General features: G+C 37.4%; 1 protein-coding gene across 6 annotated transcripts in view; it reads right to left on the bottom strand.

Moving 5' to 3' along the window:
• ARSK (arylsulfatase family member K) overlaps positions 1 to 23,952 on the bottom strand; it is a 69,238-nt gene that overhangs the window by 41,030 nt on the left and 4,256 nt on the right. For all 6 annotated transcript variants that reach the window (XM_016431565.2, XM_001364779.5, XM_007487276.3 and 3 more), the window contains exons 2-3: positions 15,526 to 15,655; positions 7,168 to 7,327 (exon numbers count right to left, since the gene is read on the bottom strand). In XM_016431565.2, the coding sequence (XP_016287051.1) occupies positions 7,168 to 7,327; positions 15,526 to 15,655 (290 nt within the window). The remainder of the gene's footprint in view (positions 1 to 7,167; positions 7,328 to 15,525; positions 15,656 to 23,952) is intronic.

Here is a 23,952-nt window from a genome sequence, read left to right as displayed (position 1 = left end):
ATATTATTTTAAAGATAAAAGTTGTTTGGTTCAAATAAAAGTGAGGCTCGGGCGATGCTGGTTCTCCCTATCCCTTCCTCCTGATTTGTACAGTCTTCTACTTGTGTAACTAGATTGTGTGAGATCTAGTCTTACATTCAGGTGACAGCTAGCTGGTGCAGTGAATAGAATGACAAGCTTGGACTCAGGAAGACTTATCTTGCTGAGTTCAAATCTAGCTTCAGACGTTAGCTGTGTGACCCTGGGCAAGTCATTTATCCCCACTTGCCTCCGTTTTCTCATCTATAAAATGAGCTAGATAAGGAAATGGCAAACTACTCCAGCATCTCTGCCAAGAAAACCTCAAATGGGGAGCTGAAGGGTCAGACATTGACTGAAAGCAACTGAATAACAACAAAAAGTTTTACATTTGATGCTATGTGTCTGAGATCTCTGTGTAAGCACATAGGTGCCAGGAGAGTGAAATGGGAAGGGAAATACTAGTATGATTTAGGCTTTTTTTCTTGATGTTGTTCTAAGGCTCAGAGGAACCAGAAATGTTTTAAATCATTTTTGTATTTAAATATGTTCTGTGTTCTTGTCAGTTCTTTGAACTTAAAAGTTGAGAGAAATTTTTAGAGTATTTTGGGTTGTTACTTCATGTTTATGAAAGAAGTCAGCATGTTTCTGACAAAGGACTTAAAAGAGAGGATAACTTGACTTTTGTCCTGGGATGTGGAATGTTCCTGATAGGTTTGGTGTCTATGGGAGGAGGACTCCATCTCTATTTGTGCGAGTGTAAATAGGAGGTGGGAAGAAGTAGTTATCCAGGTCAGCCCTTCTTTTTTGGTCTCAGTGGGGCACATACCATATTTCAGGCTGGACCAAGTTTGTGAGTGGATTGAAAATAAAAGAGAATGGAGAAGAAATATGGAGTTCTCAAATTGTGTTTTGGTAATGTAAATAGGAATTTCATGAGAAAGCTCAGATAGTAGTGATATTTTGCCTACTAAAATATTAAATATGAAATTATATATGTCAGAAATATTTTTGAATGACACTTTTTACAATAGAAATAAGTTAATTTACAACATGTTGGTCTCTTTGCCTCAAGTTTTTCTCCACTTCAATTTATCCTTTACTCAGCTACCAAAGGAATTTTCTTACAGCATAGATTTGACCTTGTCACCTTCCTATTACATTTTTAATGGTACCCTATTACCTACAGAATGAAATATAAAATCCTCTGTTTGACTTCTATATCTTGGCCCTTTCCTCTCATTCTAGTTTTCTCGTACCTTCCTTCCTTCCCCATACTCTAAAATTCAGTAACCTTGGTCTCTTTGCAATTACTTGAATTAGAAACTCCATTTACGAACTCGGGGAATTTTCATTGGTTGTCTACCATACTTGGAATTCTCTCCTTACTTATTTTCAACTCCTGGTTCCCCCGCTTTCCTTTAAGTCTTTGAATCCCCAGCATTTAACACAGTCTTACACATGTTGGGAATTAAATACTTATTAACTTGATCTGACTTTAATTTTCTCTATTTTCCCCAATCCCTTTTCATACCATAGGCATTTACAATTCATATATCAGAATTTATGAATTTTCAATGTGTTTTAAACATTAAAGTAGAGCAAGGTCAAATTAATTTTTAAAAGTCTGATGTAGGACACCCAGCTAAGCCAAGATAGATGCCAAAATAATATAACGAGGCTGTATCCCTTAAGGCCTGAAGGGAGAAAATTTTAGGTAAGATAAAAAACTGAGTAGTAACTGTATGAAACTCATTACCATAAAAATATAAATGTAATCAGGAATGATCTATAATATTTATAGATGACAAGTCTATACTGAGGTATCAAAATTGAGCCTAGGTTTTTACATTGGCAAATCAATGAGTTAAAACGTATTGTGTATCCATTATTACAAAGCATTGCATTGGATCACTTTTTTTCCTCAGAAATCTGAAAGGGTATACAGAAATCTCAAGAGATGATTCAGCATAATTCATATAACCTTTGTAGGACTGTGTTAATAAGAGAAACCCTGACCCATTTATTCAGACAAATGACTGGATAGGTGCATAAAGTAGTCATATAAATCATTTTAATAATCTCTTCCTCCAAATTCTGGTGAGATGAATAAATGTACAGTGAAAATAATTAAGGTATTGAAAATCACCTTTTACTCAGAAACCACTAAGACAAAAGTGGATCATTTAATTCATATTGGTATCATAAACATTTTCATTTTTTTCATTATAAACTTGACAAATGCCAAATAAAATGGGCATTTCATATGCAAATATATTTACAGAAAAAGGTCTTTATGTCAAAACCCCTAACATGGAAAAGTGCTAAATTCTGAACTTTGTCATTAAGAAATTAGGAATATTAAAGTAGCATTTAAAATAAATGGGACATACACATATATATTTGTGTATGTATATATGTAGATTTGTGCATATCTATGTATAGATACTTTAACAAATAGTTCAAAGTAAATGTACAATACTAATAACTGTATTATTGCTATTATGCTAATTATTATTATACTAATTATATTTTGTATTATACTATTAATAAAAATGTACAATACTAAAAATAATGGCATACATAGTCTTGTGGAAAAAATATTGGATGTGGAATCAGATTCAAATCTTAACTCTGCTTATTGTATGTGCCTCAGCAGGTCATCAAAATTATTTAGGTTCATTTCCTCATTTGTAAAATGAAGGAGGTTGAATTAAATTATGTCTTAAGTCTCGTCCAGCCCTTGATCCAATGATATTCTAAAGGTGGAATGTTAAAAAAAAAATCAAGATCATTCAGAGCAAGGTTTATAGTTAGCTTAAGACTTCACACACACACACAATTACTTTCTCTTAAGAGCTGTAAATCCCTCCCTCATTTTGCATCCTTTCCAAGTTTATTATAGAATTATAGAAGACTATAAAATGTCTACTTTTATAAAGTATGCTCCAATAAATTCTCTTTGAGTTCTCTTATCCTTGTGAAATTCAGGCCAGATTTTAACTGATTTGTACCTAAGCATCAAAGTTACTCTGACTACTTGTTTACCCTACCTGGGATCCAGCACTTTCTAAAATTAAATTTTACTACTGATTAGATATCCTCTCAGTGGGAAACCTTTGCCCCTTTCCCCTTCTAAACTAAATAATACGAAGAGGGTATATTAGTGGCACATGATCACACTAGTGGGTGAGACTGAAGGATGAAGCTATTCTTTGGAATTTTGCCTCTTCCTATGGAAGGTTTGACCACCTGGTAACAGAACCTGGGCACTTATGAACATAAATACTTCATTGAGGAGGGAATGATTTTATTGGCTCAGGTTATTTCTAAAGCCACTCCTTAATGTGTTTATAAAAAAGAACAGATGAATTTGTCTGTTAGAGACATACAAAGGGTCTTGCCCTGTCTTCTATCCACTTTCAGACTCATGTGTCATAAATTCTTGGGGCTTTAATATGTTTTAATCCCTAGAACTGAGAGATTTCACCCTTGCCTCTCTCCAGCTTGAGCCAGGAACCCTTGCTCTTACTCTTGGTTGTTGTGACTCTCAAGTTCTAAGATCAAGAAATTCTGCCAATGCTTCTCCACGGCTTTCATCTCTGGGGCTGGGAGGGGCATGCTTCATTTCATTTCACCTAACCTGCTTTTTTGGCACAGCTCCCTAGGGATGCGGCACACCTCTATCTAACCCCTATGGGGCTTGGAGAGATGAACCACATGGTTTAGGAATCAAGGATCCCGATCCTCAGCCTTCTGAAAGAATGTCAAGAATATGTAGAGAGGGGACTGAGAACATGACTCTGGAGCTGGAGGAACAAGAGGCAGTCCCAGTGAGGAAACCTAGACTTTGCCCTTCCCTACTAATGTATATTATGCAGGTGGTGAGGTATGGTTTTGATTGGAAGGACTACCAAGCTTTTCCTGAAAGTACTCAGGGTCTTGAATGAATCAAGCACTTTGCTTCCCATGGACCTGCAGCCAATAGGAATCCTAGATGAATCCCCATAGATGTAATCCATGCATTATTTTACCATGCCTTTCCTTCTATAAGGCAAATATTCTGGATTCCTCCCCCAAACAAGTAAAATTGCAGAATTTCTGACTGGGAAGGGGCCTTAGCACAACATATACACAACAGAAATTGCTAAAAGTGGTCATCCAGTCTCTGCTTAAAAACCTGCAGGGAAGGGGAACCCACCGTCACCAAGCCATAATACTTCTAGAAGCACAGCTCTACTGAGAACAAGTTTTTCTGACCTCAAATGTTGATTGGGGGGCCTGAGAAGAAGCCTACTCTTTCTTAAGTATGTTGGGGAGAAGTGATGCTGCTCTGATGTGGGAGATCTGTGGGGCAATGAGGGCCTTGGGCCTGGGGAGGTACTAGGCAGCCAAGCTCTAATTCTTGACCAGGAGCTCTGTTTTCCCTCTTCCCCTTGGTCCCCAATCCTTCTCTCCTCTTTCTACGTTTTCAGTCCTGCCCTGCATTCTGTGCCATGGGGTGGGTCTAGCAGCTGGTGAAGAAAGCTGGTCCTTAAGGGAAGTTGGTAGCTGCCTGACCTTTTGTTTCTTAGAAAATATAGAACTGGGGTGGGGGGGCAGCTGGGTAGCTCAGTGGATTGAGAGCCAGGCCTATAGACAGGAGGTCCTAGGTTCAAATCTGGCCTCAGACACTTCTCAGCTGTGTGACCCTGGGCAAGTCACTTAACCCCCATTGCCCAGCCCTTATCCCTCTTCTGCCTTGGAGCCAATACACAGTGTTTTTACTGTTTAAAAACAAAAACAAAAACAAACAAACCCCCCCCCCCCCAAAAAAAAAAAATATATATATATATATATATATATATATAAAATCTGGCCTGAAAGAAAGTGTGTTTGAAGTGGTGACTGAGCTCCATCTGCTTTTGGGTTTCCTTCCCTGTTTTGGCCCAGAACACCATGACAGTTCTTCAGATACTTGGAAATGGCTATCATGCCATCCCCAAGTCTTTTCTTCCCCAGGCTTAACATGTTCATTTCCTTCAACCATTCCTTCTATATCAACTCAAGGTCTTATAATGTTTTAGTTGTCTTTTGGATCCTCTCCAGATTATCAATATTTTTAAGTCATATGGTAGTAGAATATCAGCTACCAGAGTCCTCTTTCATAGAACCCTGCTGGGCTAGTTTTTCTGAAGCCCCTGATCCTTTCAGTTCAGTGAGTTTCTCCTTAAAAGACATTACAACTATCATGACTGGCTTAGGGAACAAAAGTTCAAGTCCCAGGGGCCAGTCTCAGGCTCCCAAGCCTACGACTATGTAACCTTGATTTCCTGATCTCTTAAAGGCACAAAAAGGTCCACCTACATGAAATCAGGGCTTTTCAAATGGGCTTATGTCTCAAGACCACCAGGAGTCATCACAGCCTTCCCTGCTGAGGACACCATTTCTGTAACTAGAACACTGGACTTGGAGTCAGGAAGATCTGAGCCCAGGTCTGGTCTCAGACATCGACTAGCTATTTGATCTTGACCAAATCACTCATTTTAGCCTGCCTCAGTTTTCTTCCTGGTAAAAGGGAGAGGTGATAATTCCACTGTACTCTATTCTCCAAACATCTTATCTTAAATATTGTGATCAGTGGCAGGCACCAGGGTTCTTGATTCAGGCTGGTCTCTTGGTGCTTTGCAAACCCTTTAAGGTTTATATTTATATTTATAGCACTTTAATGCTATATAAATACAAACTATTGTTTCTTAGGCCTAATTGTTTGAAAGGAATGAAAGACTTGCAGATCACTCATTACTTATCAAAAGGGAAGTTTACTCCTAGCATAGAAGGGACACTTAATAAGAACACCACACTTACCTGTGTCATTTCTGCCCCTCCTTTCCCCCTGCCAAAGCTTGCATTTAGATAGCACTTCAAGTTTTGTAGTTTCATTTTATTCCTGCAACAACCCTGGGAACTAGGTACCATATATTTCTATGGTATTTGTTGTCTTCACAGTTTGAGTTATCTGTGGTCAGCCTCAAGGAGTTAGAGGCTGCCCAAAGCACCAGAGATCTGCCTACTGTAGTGGTTTGCCCCTGGAGGAGGTTTCTGCTTTCACTTTTTTCATTTTCACTGTTTAGGAATTTTTTTTTTGTTGGGGAATGGGAAGTTTCAGAGCTCTGAGCAGAAGGGTAGGAACAGAGAGAGACAGTATATATACATGGGATGCGCAGGCACTGGCTTATATCTGGTTTCAGTTATCTGAGGTAGGTCTTGGAATGTATCTCCTGTGGATATGGGAACCCTACTTTAGTTTTCACTTTTGAATCTGTATCCCCAGCACCTAGCACAGTTCCTAGCATATATTAGGTACTTAATAAATGTGTGTTGATTTATATGGGTTTATTTTGTACCCTGCAACTCAAGTTCAAATCTGGTCTAAGTGTGACCCTGGGCAAGCCTAACCCTTACAGCTCTTCTGCCTTGGAACCAATTGATTCCAAGATGGAAGGTAAGGGTTTAAAAAAAGTAGGTAACTATTATCACCCTCATTTTACAGATAAGGAAACTGAGGTTGAAAGGGGTTCAGTGGCTTGACTTGGGTCATGCAGCTAGTAAGTGTTTGAGGTCAAATTTGAACTCAGTTCTTCCTAGCTACAAGTTAGAGTGTCCAGAGAAGGGCAAACAGGAAGGTAAAGAGCTTTGAGTTTATATCTTATGAAAACAGACTGATGAACCTGGGGATGTTAACCTGGAGAAGAGAAGAGGAATTTGACAAATATCTTCAAGAATTTAAAGAGCTCTGGTACAGATGAGGGATTAGTTTGGTTCTGTTAGACTCCAAGGGCAAAACTAGGAGTAATGAGTAGAAGTTGAAAAAAATTTTGACTTCTTAAATAAGATGTTATAGTGCACTGAGGTATACATATCAAAAACAGTCAACAGATGGAACAATTCTTAGTCATTTGGATTTGTCTATTAATATTTATGGAAAATAAAATCACAGGCACCTTAATATATTATTTTAAGAAGATATCATTAAAATCTAAGTTCTATCAACAGGAACAAAAATTTAAGAATATTTTTACCTTTAGTCCATAAAAGTAGTCCCAATTAGAATATGTATCCACACAAATAGCCACACACTACATCAATAGGCATGTAATTAATTATTACCTAATGGAGTGATGTCCTGAAGTATAGTCTAATTTCCCAAACTTTTGTGTATGATAGCCATATTTTTGCAAGAGGTCCATCCATGTTGTGTAATTTTGATCCAGACCCTTAAAATTATTCCAAGATTCAGTTAAATGAGTAAAGAGGCCACTCCACATTGCTGAAAAACACATAAAAATAGCAATTATAATAAGAATTCAAAATAAACATAATACACATATGTGTGTATATATGTATGTCTATGTCTATACATGTATTTATGAATGTAAGTAAATGCATATACACATAGATATAAATACCCTGTTATAGTAATTGGATAGCTTAAAGCCTAGAGGAGTAATGTGTATAAGGGTTTTTATTTCTTTTAGACATAAAATTAAAATTTCAGTCACAATCACATTGAACCTTGCACTTAAGATAATTACTAACATTTAGACAGTAGTTGGGCTCTTTGACTAACTTTATACTTCCATCTTTTTCTAGTTAATCCTTGGCCTCTTTGTGGTTGAGGCAAAATTCAGTTTATTGGAAATGTTTGGGGAATGAAATGAGAGATTTTGTACTAATAGTGTTAGTGTATAGACAAGTTCTAGGAGGAGAAAATGGGGGAAAAGCCAACTTTTTCTTGAGCCTTCTCTCAGCTTGGACTTTCTGTTCTGAGATCTCTGTAGAGCCAATGACCCTTCTTAATACTGTCCCATCTCTACCACAGCTCATTTTAGACTTTTCTCCTCAGTGGTGTTCTGGAATGATACACTTACTCCAAGTTCCCTTCTCAGATCACTTGATAATTTATAGATGATTCCTGGAGAGTGCCCAGTTTCCTCAATCTAGCCCAAAAAACCCGGAATATTGTATAAAGTTCAAAGGCCTTTTAAACTTAAACTAAGACTTCTCCTTGAAGGAACTGATTCATTGGGTATTTTATTACTTTAAGTGGAATAGGGTTAAGTAAATCAATCTTCCTAACCTTCCATATATATTAGGGATTAGAAATATGTTGTTATAACATGGTCAAGGGACACACTATGTATTTACATAAAGAATAATAGGAATATTCTACAATGTCCAACTCCAAAATGGTTTTGGATTCTCTGATTCTCTGATCTTTGAGGGCCAGGCCTCAGGATGGGAAGACTGATTACAAAATAGAGTGGTCACTTGGAGATGACCTTTTCAGTCATGGAAACTAAAGAAACAAGAAAAATATGGTGGCCTATATTATGCAGTTTCATTTATGGAATGGCAGAAAGGGGACAAAGGATGCTAAAATTCACAAAGTTTTCAGACTGCCTTAGGGAGACAAGTAAAGGAGTAGGTTTTACCCTGTGTGTAAGAAAGATTTTACCACACACACAATTAGTAATCATAACTGTGAATATGAATGGGCTGAAAAGAAAACCCTAATGTAACAAGAAACTCACTTGAAACAGAGAGATACAGAATTAAATTAAGAGTCTGAAGTGAGATTCATTAGGCTTTAACTGAAGTAAAAAAGGCAGGGGTGGCAATCATGATCTCAGACAAAGCAGGAAGAAAAATGGACCTAATTAAAAGATATAATCAAGGAAACTATGTCTTGCTAAAAGGCACAATAGACAAGTAATATCAATAATAAACACATATATGAAAATGGCATAGCTTCCAAATTCTTAAAGGGAAAGATAAGTGAATTATAGGAGGAAATAAATAGTAAAACTATACTAGTGGGGGATTTTAAACTTCCCCTATCAAAGCTAGATAAATCTAACGATAAAATAAGAAAGAAATCAAGGAGCTGAATAGAAGCTTAGAAAAGTTTGATGTGACAGACCTCTGGAGAAAACTGAATGGAAAAAAAAGGAAATATGCCTTTTCTCAGTTGTACATTGCACCTTCACATAAAATGTATTAGGACATAAAAACCTCACAACCAAATGTAGAAAAGAAAATATATAATATTAAAAGTGCCTTAAATTTATCATAATAAAATAATAAAAATTACATTTAATAAAAATAGAATAAAAGCTAACTGGAAGGGCAGCTAGGTAGCTCTATAGATTAAAATTCAGGCCTAGAGATGGGAAGTCTTGGGTTCAAATCTGGCCTTAGACACTTTCTAGCTGTGTGACTGTAGGCAAGTCACTTAAGTCCTATTACCTAGTCATAACAGCTTTTTTGCCTTGGTACCAATACATCGTACTGATTCTAATGGAAAGTAAGGTTTTTGTTTGTTTGTTTTTAAAAGCTAATTGGCAACTAAATAATCTAATCCTAAAGGTTCAGTGGGTCAAAGAAAAATCACAAAAATAATTACTAATTTCATTAAAGAGAATGACAACAGTGAGACAACATTCCAAAATTTGTGGAATGCTGCCAAAATAGTACATATGGGGAAATGTGCATCTCTAAATGTATATATCAGTAAAAGATAATGGGTAGATCAATGAATTGGACATGTAACTAAAATTTAAAATCTCCAGTTAAAAATCAAAATAGAAATTCTGAAAATCAAAGGAGAGATTAGTAAAACTGAAATAATAAATAAAAGCAGGAGCTTATTTTATGAAAAACATGTATAAACCCAAATTAGTTAATTTTATTTAAAAAAGAAAACTAAATTACTAGCATAAAAAATGAAACATGCAATGTATAAGCAGTGTATATGAAATTAGGGCAATTATTAGGAATTATTTTGCCCATTCCAGTAAAACTGACAATTTAAGAGAAATAGATGAATATTTACAAAAATATAACAGAAAAGGAAAAAAGAATACTTAAAAACCTTGTCATGGAAAAAAATTAAAAAATCATAATAATCCAGTTTTTGATGAACCCCCAAATCCAGGCTTTTGGGTAAAGAATTAATGTAACATTTCACAAAAGTTGCCAGGAACACTGGTGCCTGAAGTAAATTTCTCTCTTTCCTGTGTTGCTCTCATGATGTCATCTCCTGTCACCTGGAGATCAGATACCACTCAGTAAATTGAGGATAGACCAGCCTCAGCAAAAGGGAGTAAGGAGTCAAGAATATTGTGAGACCAACTGAGCAGGATGCTTTTCCCTGTAACATCCCTAGGCAATTTAGAAAATCATAATTGGCCCCTGAGATGTCAGGTGTTAATGTGTGGAGATTAGACTGGATAAACTGAGGCAGGCAGAGAACTGAGGGGCTCATAGACTTCAGTGTTTGATGGTGACTACCCTCCTCAGAGTCAGCATGGTAGGGGGCCCAAAATGGCAGTCACAGATTAGAAAAGCTAAGTACTTCACCTCTCTCCTATTTTTCTCCTCTTCCTCCTCCTTTTGATTTAAAAAAGCTGTTAAACTACAACCAGCATTGTAATTTTTAATTCTTACACTTGAAAGTAGCATGAATAGAAACTAGACAGAGAAGATTATCTCATTCCATTTACCAAGAGAAGGTCAAAATAGATAAATAATTTGGACATAAAAAATGATATCATAATTAGGGTAGCATGAAAAAATGTACTAGTCAATTATGGATAAGGGGAGAGTTTATGTCCAAACAAGAGCTAGAGTACTTTATGGAAATTAAAACAGATAATTTTGATTATATGTGAAATTAAAAAGCTTTTGAACAAACAAATGAGGGTAATCAAAATTAGATGGAAAACTGGAAAACATTTTTGTAGCAAATTTCTCTGATAAAGGCTTCATTCATTGCCCAAATGTATAGGGAAGTGGGACAAATTTATAAAAATAAAAGTTGTTCCCCAAATGATGTAAGGTGAAAGGAAATGAACAGGCAGTTTTGAGAAGAAGAAATCAAAGCCATCAATAGTCATATGAAAAAATGCTCTAAGTCACTACTTACTACAAAAATACAAATTAAAAAAAAACTCCAAGGTGCCACTTTACATCTATCAGGTTGACTAACATGATAGAAAGGAACATGACAAATGCTGGAGGGGATGTGGAAAAATTGGGATACTAATGCACTGTTGGTAGAGTTGTGAACTTGTCCAACCATTTTGGAGAACAATTGGAACTACCCCCAAAGGGCAATAAAACTGCCTATTCTTTGAACCAGCAATACCAATACTATGTCTGAATCCCAAGAGATCAAATAAAAAGGAAATGGACATATGTGTACAAAAATATTTATAGCCGTTCTTATTGTGGTGACAAAGAACTGGAAATTGTGGAGATAACCATCAATTAGGGAATGGCTGACCAAGGTGTGGTATATAATTGTGATGGAAGACTGTTGTGATGTAAGAAATAATGAGCAGAATGGTTTCAGAAAAACTGGGAAAGACATATGAATTCCTGCAAAGAGAAGTTATTACAATCAGAAGAACATTGAACAAAGTAACGACAATATTTTAAGGATGATCAACTATTAATGGCTTAGGCACTTTGGTCAAGACAATGATCCAAAATAATTGCAAAGAACATATGATAAAAAATACTATCAACAAAATAAGACTGATGAATTTTGAAAGCAGATTGAAGCATACTTTAAAAATGTTTTATTTTTACTGTTTTATTTTGTAACCTAGTTAATATAGACATTTTGCATAACCTTATGTGAATGGTCAAAATCAAATTGCCTGCCTTCTCAAATAGGATGAAGGGGCAGGAGGAAAGGAGAAAATATGGAACTGAAAATTTTAAAAAATTGTTATAAGTTTTTTTTTTAACATGTAATTAGGAAATATTTAATGAATTAGAAATTTTAAAAGGAATATTTCATAGGACATCTAATCATCTTATATTGTTCATAAGTATTTGCAAGAAGACTTTCATAAAAATAAATGTATTCTAAGAAAGACATTTCAGAAGATGCAGTAGAGAAAACCTATTAAGAACTTGATAAAACCCTTCAAATTAAATTAACATATACTTTCAAGCTCTGTGACTCAAAGGTAGTTATGAAAAAGATGACTGGAAAAAAGGTATTGGAAAAGATGATTTAGAATCAAGGAAAAATGAGATTAAAAACTCACACCTTCATTCATGTTACCAGGAATACTTCCTTTGATAAGACAATAACCTGTGAAAGTACCAAATAATAATACAAAAATGGAACATGATTATGCTTTAACAGATAATTAATGTGGGAGTTATTTCCAAATTAGTTGGCTATGCACAATTACCTATCACTGAGTTATCAGAGCAAAAATAAAAATCAATATCATAAGAATAAAAATGAGTGCATATGGTATTTCATTGATTAAATTAAATGATAATTAAATTCATGGTAGTTAATGAGATCACCTAGAGTAAGGAAACTAGAATAGAGCTCTGAAGAAAATTCATACTTGCCCTGAACTTTGGGGATGATATGGTGTGTGGTATGTTGCATATATTCTTAGATTTTTATAAATTTCATTTAATATTGATTGAGTAAAGTGACTTCCACGGTCTGAGTCCAATTTTGTGGGAATCCCAAATCTAGATATTGTGGAAAGGAAAATGAAAGCAAGTTCTGGACTTTCTACTACTGAGTTGGAACCAACAGGAGTTGGAATGTTAGAGAGAAGATATTGACAAGAATGACAGTTGGTGGGGGAAGGGGCAACTGGGAGTGGGAGTTGGTCTCGTGACTCTCTTGCTTCCTGGCCCTGGAACTGGAAGGAGCCTTTCTCCCTGTCTCTGGATAGAAGTACCTCTATTCTTGAATTTACAAACTGTGTGCTCTACCTGGATTCCTGTGATCATGTTCATTGGACAAAAGGGAAGCAGTTTGGACTGTAAGGCTGGTCTTTAGGGTGTCAGCCCAAAGAGACAGGCCCAACCAGCTCTGAAAGTCAGAACTTTTCTTCCTCTTGCTGTCTATTGCTAAGATTTTGAACTTAAGAAAACTAGCACAGATTAGAATAGAAAGAAATAAAGAAATCCTCAACTAGCCTGTGAGGCCTGGCCTCAGCTCAAAAGATGAGAGAGACTCGAACCTCATCTAAGGAAATCCCTCTTCCCTGATATCTCCCCAATCGAAACTTGTTATTAACTTGTTATCTTTATTTGAATATTGCAGTCAGATAAGAGGACTATAATTTCAGGGCACATAACAGGAGCTGAATCTCAGGATAGTCATTCAACTATAAAGGGTCCTCATTAGACCCCTGCTGGGTGACCTTGGTCTGGGGTGAGGCTTGTCCCTCAGGAGGGTCTGTGCTCATTTGCTCTGGGGTATCTGCAACATCAATCCATAAAGACATTCCCTCAGGCTATGATAAGTGGCCCATTTCTCAGGAACCCCATTTTTCAAAAATAGCCTCTCGGCAGGGGACATCTCTCTCCTTTTACCTCACTGGTAGCCATATTCCCTCTCTCCCTTCAACTCCTCCATTCCCTGTTTCAAAAACTTCAGTATCCCCTGTTCTTCAATCCCCAACACATTTTCCCTATAAATATTATAATTAATATGACAGTGATGATAAACTAGTCCCCTCTGCCAATTGAAAGGCAGTAGCCAGAAAGGTAGCATGAGAAATGAAAGAGGAATGAGTTAGGAAGTATTAAGTACCTACTATGTGTCAAGCATGGTGCTAGAGAAACAGATGGAAAAGACAGTTCTTGCTCTCATTTAAATTTGTTTTTAATTTTATTTTTCTCAATTTTTTAACCTTTGTTTTTAAAAATGTTGAGTTCCAAATTCTAGCACTCCCTCTTTTCCATCCTTAATAAGTCAAGGAATTTGATATCAATTATACTTGTGCAATTGTGCAAAACAATTCCATAAGTCCTATTCTCAAGGAACATTCAGTCTAATGGACCTGTGTCACAACAACCTATGAAGAAACTATTCAGGGAGTGTAAGGTGCTATAAGGGGGTTGAAACCAGAAATAGGTATTAGATGTGGTAATTAGGAGATCATGGGTAAAGAAAGATAAAGGTACTTAGAAGTCAGAAACTGAGTAATATTACAGCTTCCAATGTGCTACATGAAGAAGCACAAATGGCACTAAAGGAAAAAAATGGGGAAAGTGTCAAATCTAGAATAAGTATACAGAGAAGAGGTCTGTGCTACAGGTAACAATTTTGAAGGCATGATTCTCAAAGTATCTGGAAGAGAATATATGAAGAGCTGGAAAAAACTGGACCTTATTATAAGGGTAACAACAAAAAAAGGGCTGAGAGGATATTCATAATTACTGACTCATATGCATATTGCCTCATATTTACAAAATTTGTTACTAGATGCTGCACTTGAATGATTTATGGAAGACCATGGACAAGAGCTGCAGGACAAGGTTGAGAAAGTGGCTGGATTGGAATCTTTATTTTTGGAAGGAAAATACGTGTTGATATTTTCACCAATCCTTTGAAATACTGATGCAAAAGATCCTCATTTCCTATTTCAATGAAGAATAATGTAAAAAATATACAACCCAGCAGCTAGTTGGTGCAGTTAATAGAATGTCAGGGCTGAAGACAGGAAGATCTGAATTTAAATACAGCTTCAGACACTTAACCCTGCTTGCCTCATCTGTGCCTCTTCTGTTCCTCATCTTTAAAATGACCTGCAGAAGGATATGATAATCCCCTTCAGAATCTTTGCCAAGAAAACCTCAAAAGAGGTCACAAAGAGTCAGATACAGCTGAAATGACTAAACAACAAAATAGCAAAATGGGTAGAGTGCCTTTCTTTATCCATTTGGGGATACCCTGGTTCAAGTCCCTTCACTGACATACTGTGGCAGTGGGGTCAGAGCCCAAAGCCAGTACACTCTAAGCTTATAAATTGCAGGGCAGCTGTCCATCTGCAATACAGGGAATTTCCTAGCCATGATTTTCCCAAGTTTAATTACAAGTGTGGATTGAAAAAGAAACTAAATCAAATTCTGAACCCACAGACTCCATAATATAAATTTTAGGTTTCCTTTAGAGATTTTAGTTCATAGATGTGTTGGAAACATGTGCAAATGAACTAATGAGTATCTTTAACTTGGGGAACTCCAGAGAATAACTAAATATATTTGATACAGGTCAAACTGCTATGTGCTATACATACTTAAAAGTACAAAGAAGTTACACAGAAGCCAAGAAAAATTGTGTTGGAGAAAAGATAAAAGATTAAACTTTCAACTCAATTCGTGCTCTAACATACTGTTCTTTAATTATGCATTGTTAATGCCACTGACATTTTGCTAGTATAACTATTTCTCCAAGAATGACAAACTATTGAGATGACCATACTAATCTGAGATATGAAGAAGAGAAATAAAAACTGCATGGCAGTAAGTGAAGTCTGAATCTAGAAACATTTACTATCATAATTAGCATATTAACAGACACTCAGGAAAAGTCATTGATCATAATGGGTTCTCTGAAGTCTTATACTAATGACATTTCTAAATTTCATGTTGTTATTTATTTCAATTAATATATATTAAGGATATCCTTACCTGCACGTGATGGGCAACAGATTGGGGAATTTGTGTATGCATTGAGAAAAAGGGTGCCACGTTTTTTCATGAAATTTATAAAAGGAAGTGCCACTGTCTGATTTCCTGGATGAAATGTGAGTCTTCCATCCTGTAATAAAAAAAAATTGTAGTTAAATTATTTATATTATACAAGAAGTATATTTTCTAGTAATTATAATGTTAATATTTATAATTTGCAAAGGACTTTAAAATTATTTTTATAGTACTCAAAACAATCCCATCAGCCAGAAGAATGTATTTCATTCTGCAGATAATGAAATTAGTACAGGGATATAAAATAAATGGATAGCATTACAATTAAATTCACATGAACAGAATGAATTTATTAATAAATATCATTGAATTTTGTAATGTTGTAGAGGAGAGACCACTTAAAATAATCCCCTAATACAGTTTTCATGATAGTGTTCAATTACTTTGCTAACTCAGCAGTGTGGAAAGGAAAATTGAATTAAGCTCTGGACTTTCTGCCACTGAGTTAGAGCAAACAGCAATTGGAAGGTTAGAGTGAAATTGATGAACAGCAATGACAGTTGGTGGGGGGAGGGGAACTTGGAGAGTGACAGTTGCTCTCGAAGCTCTCTCTTTCCTGACCCTAGGACTGGAAGGAGTTCTCTCTCCTTGTCTCAGGATAGAAGTACCTCTATTCCTGGATTTTCCCAACTGTGTGCTCTACCTGGATTCCTGTGATCATATCAAACAAAAGGATTTAAGGGGAACGGTTTGAACTATAAAGCCAGTCTTTAGGGGCATCACACTGAAGAGGCAGGCCCAACCAGCTCTGAAGGTCAGAACCTTTTCTTCCTCTTGCTGTCTACTGCTAAAGACTTTGAACTTAAGAAAACTAGCATAGATTAGCATAGACAGGAATAAAAGAAACCCTCCACCAGCCTGTAAGGCCTGGCCTCAGCTCAAAAGCTGAGAGAGACTCAAACCCAATCGAGGGAAATCCTGATTTCCCTCTTATCTGATATCTTCCAAATCCAAACTTGTTATTAAATTCATCTTGAGTTAAATAACCTGGAGTCAGATAAGAGGACTATCATTTTAGGGGGACATAGAGGGTGCTGAACCTAAGGACAGCCATTCAACAATAAACGGTCCTCATCGGACCAGGCGATCTCGGTCTGGGGGAGGCTTGTCCCTCAGAAGGGTCCATGCTTACCTGCTCTGGGGTATCTTCAACATCAATCAATAGAGAAGACATCCCCTCAGGCTATCACAGTTGGCCCATTTCTCAGGAACCCCATTTTTCAAAGACTGCCTTTCAGCAGGTGGTATCTCTCCCCTTTTACCTCACCAGCATCCATATTCCCTCTATCCCTTCAACTCCTCCATTCCCTGTTAGAAAATCTTCCTTATCTCCTGTACCTCTTCTGTCCTCTACAATTCCTTTAACTATTACAGTAGTACTTCCATTGCTTCAGGAAAAAGTGCCTCCAACTGATTCACCATTCCTAAGATTTAAGGGTCTGCCATTTCACTCTTATAATAATAGAATGTTGGAATATAAACTACTTGAGTGCAGGGACTATTTCACTTTTGTATTTTTATTCCCAGCTCTTAGCACAATGCCTGGCACATAATAAAGACTTTCCTAGTGCCTCTTTTTTCATTCATTCATGGAAATCAAATATTCATCACCCAAGGTTTCTCTGTGATCTCATCAGTTTCCATGAGTTTAATGATCATCTCCATGCACATGACTTGCAGATTTATATATACAACTTCAATCTCTCCTAATTTGTATTCTTATATTGACAATTGTCAACTGGACATTTTCAACTGGACAAATCCCAAAGTTATAAAACTTTTTATGTTCAAAAGAGGACTTATTATTTTTTTTTCCTCATAATCTCCCCCTTCCCTATTTCCTTACTTCAGTCAAGGGTCATCCTCCAAAACACTCAGATTTTCCCTTGATTCTTCCCTCTCAACTCACTTACAACTAAATAGTTGCCAAGTCTTGTATAATCTACCTCCATAACATCTTTCATAACCATCCTATTCCTTCTACCCACATGGTCACTCCCCTAGCTTAGGTTCTCATCACATTCTGCCTGGATTACTACAATGGTCTTCTAATTGGTCTTATCTCAAGTGCTTCCTCTTTCTAATTCATTTTCCACACAGCAGCCAAATTCTTCACTCCTCAAATGATAAATGATCAAAGGATATGAACAAGTAGTTTTCAAAAGACAAAATCCAAGTTATCAACAATCATGGGGAAAATGCTCTGAAGCATTAATAATTCGAGAAATTAAAATTAAAGCAACTTTACCTCACACTTCTAAGACTACAAAAGATGACAAAAGAGGAAAAATGAGAAATGCTGGTGGGACTGGAGAAAAACAGGTCACAGAATTGCATTGTTAGTGGAGCTGTGAGTTGGTCCAGTCACTTTTGATAGTAATTTGGAACTATGCTAGGAAATTTACCAAACTGTGCATGCTCTCTGACTTATGATTAGGTCTCTATTTTAAAGAAATCAAAGAAAAAGGGGAAGAAAGAGTAGAGAATAAACATTTATATAACACCTACTGTGTGGAGTGAAATTCTGGGGGGGGGGGTTGTTCCCCCATAAATCACTCTAATGAGCAGGTAGAAGACTTGCTACTAGCAAAGTTCACATGGCTTTATTCAGCGGGGTGTGTGTGTGTGTGTATGTGTGTGTGTGAGAGAGAGAGAAAGAAAGAGAGAGAGGTTGCACAGTCTCAAAGGCCTCAGAAGTAGTAGGTACAGATGCTCAGATTTACTCAGATTTTATAGGGATCCAACACAATGCTATCTCCACTTTCTCATCATCTGTATCTTATTCTACCTTCCTTCTTCTATCCCCCTTAATCTTTCCCAACACTTCTGAGCATCTTTTCTTTATCTTCCAGCATTTTCAAGCATATGGGAATATTCCTTAAGTTTGCAATTTTTAGGTGAGTCAGGTTTTTAGACCTGTCCAATGATTTGCAGTATTACAACAATTCAGGCTGAAAACACTTTAGTTAGGGAACTCTGACAGACACACATTAAAGGCAGTGGCAAGAACAAAGGCTATGGAGTTAGGAGATGCAGGTGTGAGTCCTGGCTATGCTACTTATCATCTCAATGTGAACCTGGGCAACTTAATCAACCTCTTTGGGCTTCAGTTTCCTCATTTGCAAAATAAGGTTGAGCTAGTTGAACTAGATAGTCACTGTGATTCTTTCCAGCTCGACATTCTTGATTATACTTTCTAGCACAACTCCTGTGACTTATGAAATGAAGCAAGAAACAGCTGGAGGAGATAGATTGCCTGAGTTAGGCACACCAGGGTCCAAATTTTAAGTTACTTAATCTCTCAGTGTCCCAAGAAACTTTCTAAGAAAATAAATGGCAGATTAGCTTCTGATTGGCACTATTTATAGGAGTTTCCTTCCTGAGAATTCCTTGTATCACTGAAATCACAGATCCAGAACAAAAGAGAAATCTTAATCAATAAATATAAGAGGTAAGTAGACCAATTTTCCACTTCATTCACAGAATTTGTTCTCATTACCTCATAGTCATAACTAATAAATACCAAATGGGTGACATTAACACCAGGTATGTAAGGAGTTTGGAGAAAGGAGTATTTCTTTCAATTGTGCAAGAAAAGCTGAACAGAAAAACTCCATTGCTCTTAACACATGTTAGAAATTGACTATTTAAAACCAAAATAAATAGTCTGAAGAGAAAGAATATTTTTCTGGATAATTTCCAGAATAAGAACTCTAAGAGAGGGAGACTTCCTTAACAAGGACATCTATTCTGTTTTTCATTTTTTTGATTATACACTTGAATTAGAGTGCAAAAGAATTAATACTAAGGAAATATCATAGCTATTTATATTCAAACATGATAGCTGAAGTTTTACCTCTGGAAATCTTGATGTCAGGTGATCTTTACCAATTCTACATAGAATTAGAAAATGTAATATGACTAGGCTAGGGAAAAAGGCCATTCTAGAATTAACATAGAAAGAAAAAGAATTCTCAATTCTATAGCAAACTGGCATGTCACTGGAAGTTATAGGCTAAATTAAGCCTGCTGCCAGATGGATGTTCAGAGGAGAGAAGAAATAATTCAACACACATAATTCTAAAACATATGTATGGATTTTAAAGCTTATGTATACTTTAGAGTTTGTAATTTTATAATATATAAACTAAGCAGCTGTCTAAGCAGTAGCTTTTAAAAAACTGGTAAACCATTCAAGGTTCAATCAGTAATCAGTAACATTTATAAAGCACTTATTCTGTGCCAGGTACTAAGCTAAGCAATGGGGATACAATTTGAAAAGTGAAACAATCCCTGTCATCAATAAATTTACATTTTCCTATGGTATGCATGTGAAGGAATAGATGTTTACAGATAAGTAAAAATAGGATATATACAAGGAAGGGAGTTGAACAGTGGGAGGCTAGGTGGGTGGGAAAGGAACAGGAACGTTTCTTAAGGAAGGTAGCACTTGAGTTAAGCCTCAGGAGTTATAAGAAACTGTAGCTAGAAGAGAATGAGGACAAAGATTCTGTATCCCACAGTGGGATGTTATGTATGGAGAACAAGTGGAAAGCCAGGTTTATCATGGTGTGTTTTGTGAGTGGGAGTAATGAATCTGGAGGGCAGAATGCAGCCATACTGTGAAGAGCTTCAGATGTCCAAAAAGAATTTATATTTTATCCTGAAGATGGGAAGGCACTGAACCTTCTGGAGCAGCCAACTGTCATGACTAAATCTTTGTTTTAGGAATAAATATTGGGAGGTGAAGTCAAGATGGCAGTGTGAGAGGAAGCATTAAGGTCTGGCTCATCCCTCACAGATCAACAAAGATCTAAGGAACACAGTAGACTGAATTCTGATGGGAAGAGGAAAGAAGAAATGAGTAATTTTTCCAGTCCTAGATGGCTTAGGAAGTTGGACTATAGCATATACAGGGCTTATAGATGACAGCCAGGACCATACAACAGTTGGATCATTCTAGTATCTAGGGAAGGAGAGAAGACTAATTCTGGGCACCAAGTCAGGACATCTCTTAGATCTCTTTCTGTCCCAGGGCTTCTTTATTTTCTTCTGTGTCCACCCCGCCCCCCCCATTTTTTTTTTTACTTTATTTCTAGATTTTGCATGGAGTCAGTAGCTTCCATTTGTCCATATCTGATTTTCAATGAATTATTTTCTTCAGTTAAGTTTTTTAACTCTTTTACCTATATTCTGTAAAAACAGATCTTCTTGTTATTATAATAAATGGTTTAGTTCACTGGATAAGGTGGTATACCAGTAAGGTATTGGATGGGTTATGGGAGTAGGAACATGGTGTGAGGAAATGCCTATGTTAGAGAAGGAATGGCAGCTCCTTCTCTATCACTTAAGTGATAGCAGGCTGTCAGTTGTCACTTGATACCCTTTGAGGAAATGGCTGAGGGGATTAGATATCACTCTTCCCCAGTCAGCCCCACTTGTGGATGGTGTCTAAGCTTCTTCCTCAATGACGATTTAGTGGCAGGCCTTAGTCTAGGTCATACCACAGAGGAAATGATCTCAGGTGCCCCTTGTGAGACCGGACCCTAGTTTTGAGGTAACTCTTCCAAATATTTATTGAAAGGCCAACACAAGTATCTGACTGCTACCGAGGGGTTTATTATTTGGGTTAGGGTAAACTAGATGAGGTGAGAGGAGTTAGGAGGCCCTGCCAAGATCCTATGCAGTCCATAATCTGAAGGGCCTGTAAACAGTGCCCAACAAATGTCTCCACCCCTTCCCGGCTAACTATCCCCTTTTCTATAACTTAATCACTAATTTGTCCTAAGAGAAATAAGTAGAAAATAGTTCAGGGAGGATCACAGAAGGTGTGCCCTCCTTTGAGAGTCCAAACAGCCCCCTCTTCCCTCCCCCCCCCCCCAGACTGATTTGTCTTTTTCAGGTTGAGGGAGGTAATAGTTGTATATTTGCCGGGAGAACAGCAACAAGTTTGGAGAAAGAAGCAGGGTCCTCTCAGGTGGCTTCAGTAATCCTTCAGCAACTGGACTTCACAGCTTCAGGTCCCAAGTCAGAAGACCCAGAGGATCCTCAGAATCCCCTCGGAACCGTTTGTTCTCCCAAAAGTCTTTGCTCCTCAACTGCCACTCAACTTCTTTCAGTCCTCATCTTCAGAATTCCAGATCTCCCTTCCCCCAATCCTTACAATTCTCTTTTCATATATTCATGATTATACATGTATTTTCATAATTATCTTTTCATATCTTTCTACTCTTCCATCTTTTCCCAATTTTTCCTCTCTGTTCTCATTTAGTTTTTAAAATAATTTTTTACCACTTACTCTTGTGTCTGAATTACCATTTTTCTTTAAGTGTTTACTTACATTTTTTTTGAGTGATTCTCTTTTTTCATGCTTGAGTTTTAAGGTTCTCTGCTACCAGAGTAGTTTTTGTCATCAGATTCTTTTCTTTTAGTTTGCTCATTCTTCCAGTCTATTTCTTAGTTCTGGACACTGCCCACTTCTAAAGGGAAGGGTATTTGGCCTGAGCTTCTGTTCTCTTATGTCCTATATGGCTGAGGGCTTTCAAGCTTTCAGTGCTCCTGCAGTGGTATGATCCAGGAGGAGGTCTGTTCATTGCCTTCCTGGTCTGCTTTTTGATACAGGAGGAGGTCTGTTCATTGCCTTCCTAGTCTGCATTCTGCAAATTGCTGGCCCAGCTCTGGGTCTATAAGTTTGTTTCTAGACAGGAATTTCAGTAGACTATTGCCTGCTCAGTCGTTACTGACATGCTGGTTTATCCCTTTGGTCTAGGATAGTGATAGCAAACCTTTTAGAGGCGGTGAACCTTTTAAAGATGGAGTGCCAGGCCCACCCCCATCCCCTTGACCAGTTATGGCAAACCTATAGTATGGGTGCCAAAGATGGCACACAGAGCACTCTCTATGGGCACTTGGCTACCCTCCCCACCTCATCATCCCTTGGAGTTCATTACTACTAGAAAGGCAGAAGGACTCAGGAGCTGCGACCCTTCCCTCTCCATTGTGCCTGATGACATTTTCCATATCCCCTGCCCCTCAGTCCAACAGACCAATGGGAATGTTTTCTCCCTCCCCTCTGTGGGATAAGGGAGGTTGGGGGTGTACCCATCCTATAGTGGAGGGAGGGACACCACACACAGTCTCTGGGGGGGGTGGCCTAGCACAGCACTTGGTTGGGGGGGCAGGGCCCAGCATCCATTTTTAAAAGGTTCACCATCACTGCTACCCTAGACTGAGTGCCATGCCAGCTTCCCCCACCAGAGACACAGTGCTGTGCTTTGGCTCACTCTCCCTTCTCCTCAGACTAGGGAGAAAGGAAGCACTTCCATTGGGTTGCTGGGCAGAGGGATGGGGGATGTGAAAAAATATCATTAGGCAGGGTGGAGAGGGAGAGGGGAGCAGCTCCATCCAAATCCCTCTGCCTTTCTAGTAACAAATTCTGGTGGGGCTAGGAGGATTGGGAGGGAAGGGTGGCCCACATGCCCACCAAGAGCACTCTGTGTCTCATCTTTGGCACCTGTTCTATACGTTTGCTATCACTGTTCTAGGAGCTTTGCTACTGAGATCAGAACCATATAGCTACTGCTTGTTTCTCAGAACTTGTTCCATGCTCAGTCTGCATCTTGGACCAACCCTCACAACCTCTTTTCTCCATTCTGGATCTGTGACAAGGAACTAGAGAGTGTTTGACAATGCTGCTAGATGGCACCCATTCCTGGGTGCAGTACATCCAAGCATTCTTGATGAAAAGAATAGAGCTGAAAATATGATATATAAACATAGCTCAGATGAAAAGAAAAGGATATAAAGTCTCTAAATAATTAACTTAGAAAAATAGATTGAAAAAGTTATAAAATAAACTCCTAAAGAAACCAACTCCTTGACCAATATCCCACATTGTATTTAGAAAGATGATCTCAGAGTACATGATTTAGACATAAAGGTTGATATAAGCAAACCAATGTAGTATGGAAGAAATTACTTGTCAGATCTATGAAGAGGGAGAATTCATAACCAAACAAGATAGAGAGGTTCACAGGAGGTAAAATGGAGAATCTGGATTATGTAAAATCAAGTTTCTGCACAAATAAAATCAATGCAGTTAAAATTAGGGGAAAAAAAAAGCAGGACCCTGGTGGGGAAATCTTAGCAGTAAGTTTCTCTTATAAAGGCCTCATTTTCTAAGAGAACCCAGTCAACCTTATAAGTCTTAGTGGAATTGCATGAAGCCAATGCCAGTGTGTATTGAAAGAAAGGTATAAGAAGAATGGAAAGATTGGAGCAGGCTAAATTATGAAAGGTTTTGAATGCTCAACAAGAATTTTGTATTTGATCCTGGAGGTGATCTGGAGCTAC

The sequence above is a fragment of the Monodelphis domestica genome, chromosome 3, assembly GCF_027887165.1.
Source record: "Monodelphis domestica isolate mMonDom1 chromosome 3, mMonDom1.pri, whole genome shotgun sequence".
Taxonomy (NCBI): domain Eukaryota; kingdom Metazoa; phylum Chordata; class Mammalia; order Didelphimorphia; family Didelphidae; genus Monodelphis; species Monodelphis domestica.
This window is presented reverse-complemented; position numbering and strand designations above follow the sequence as displayed.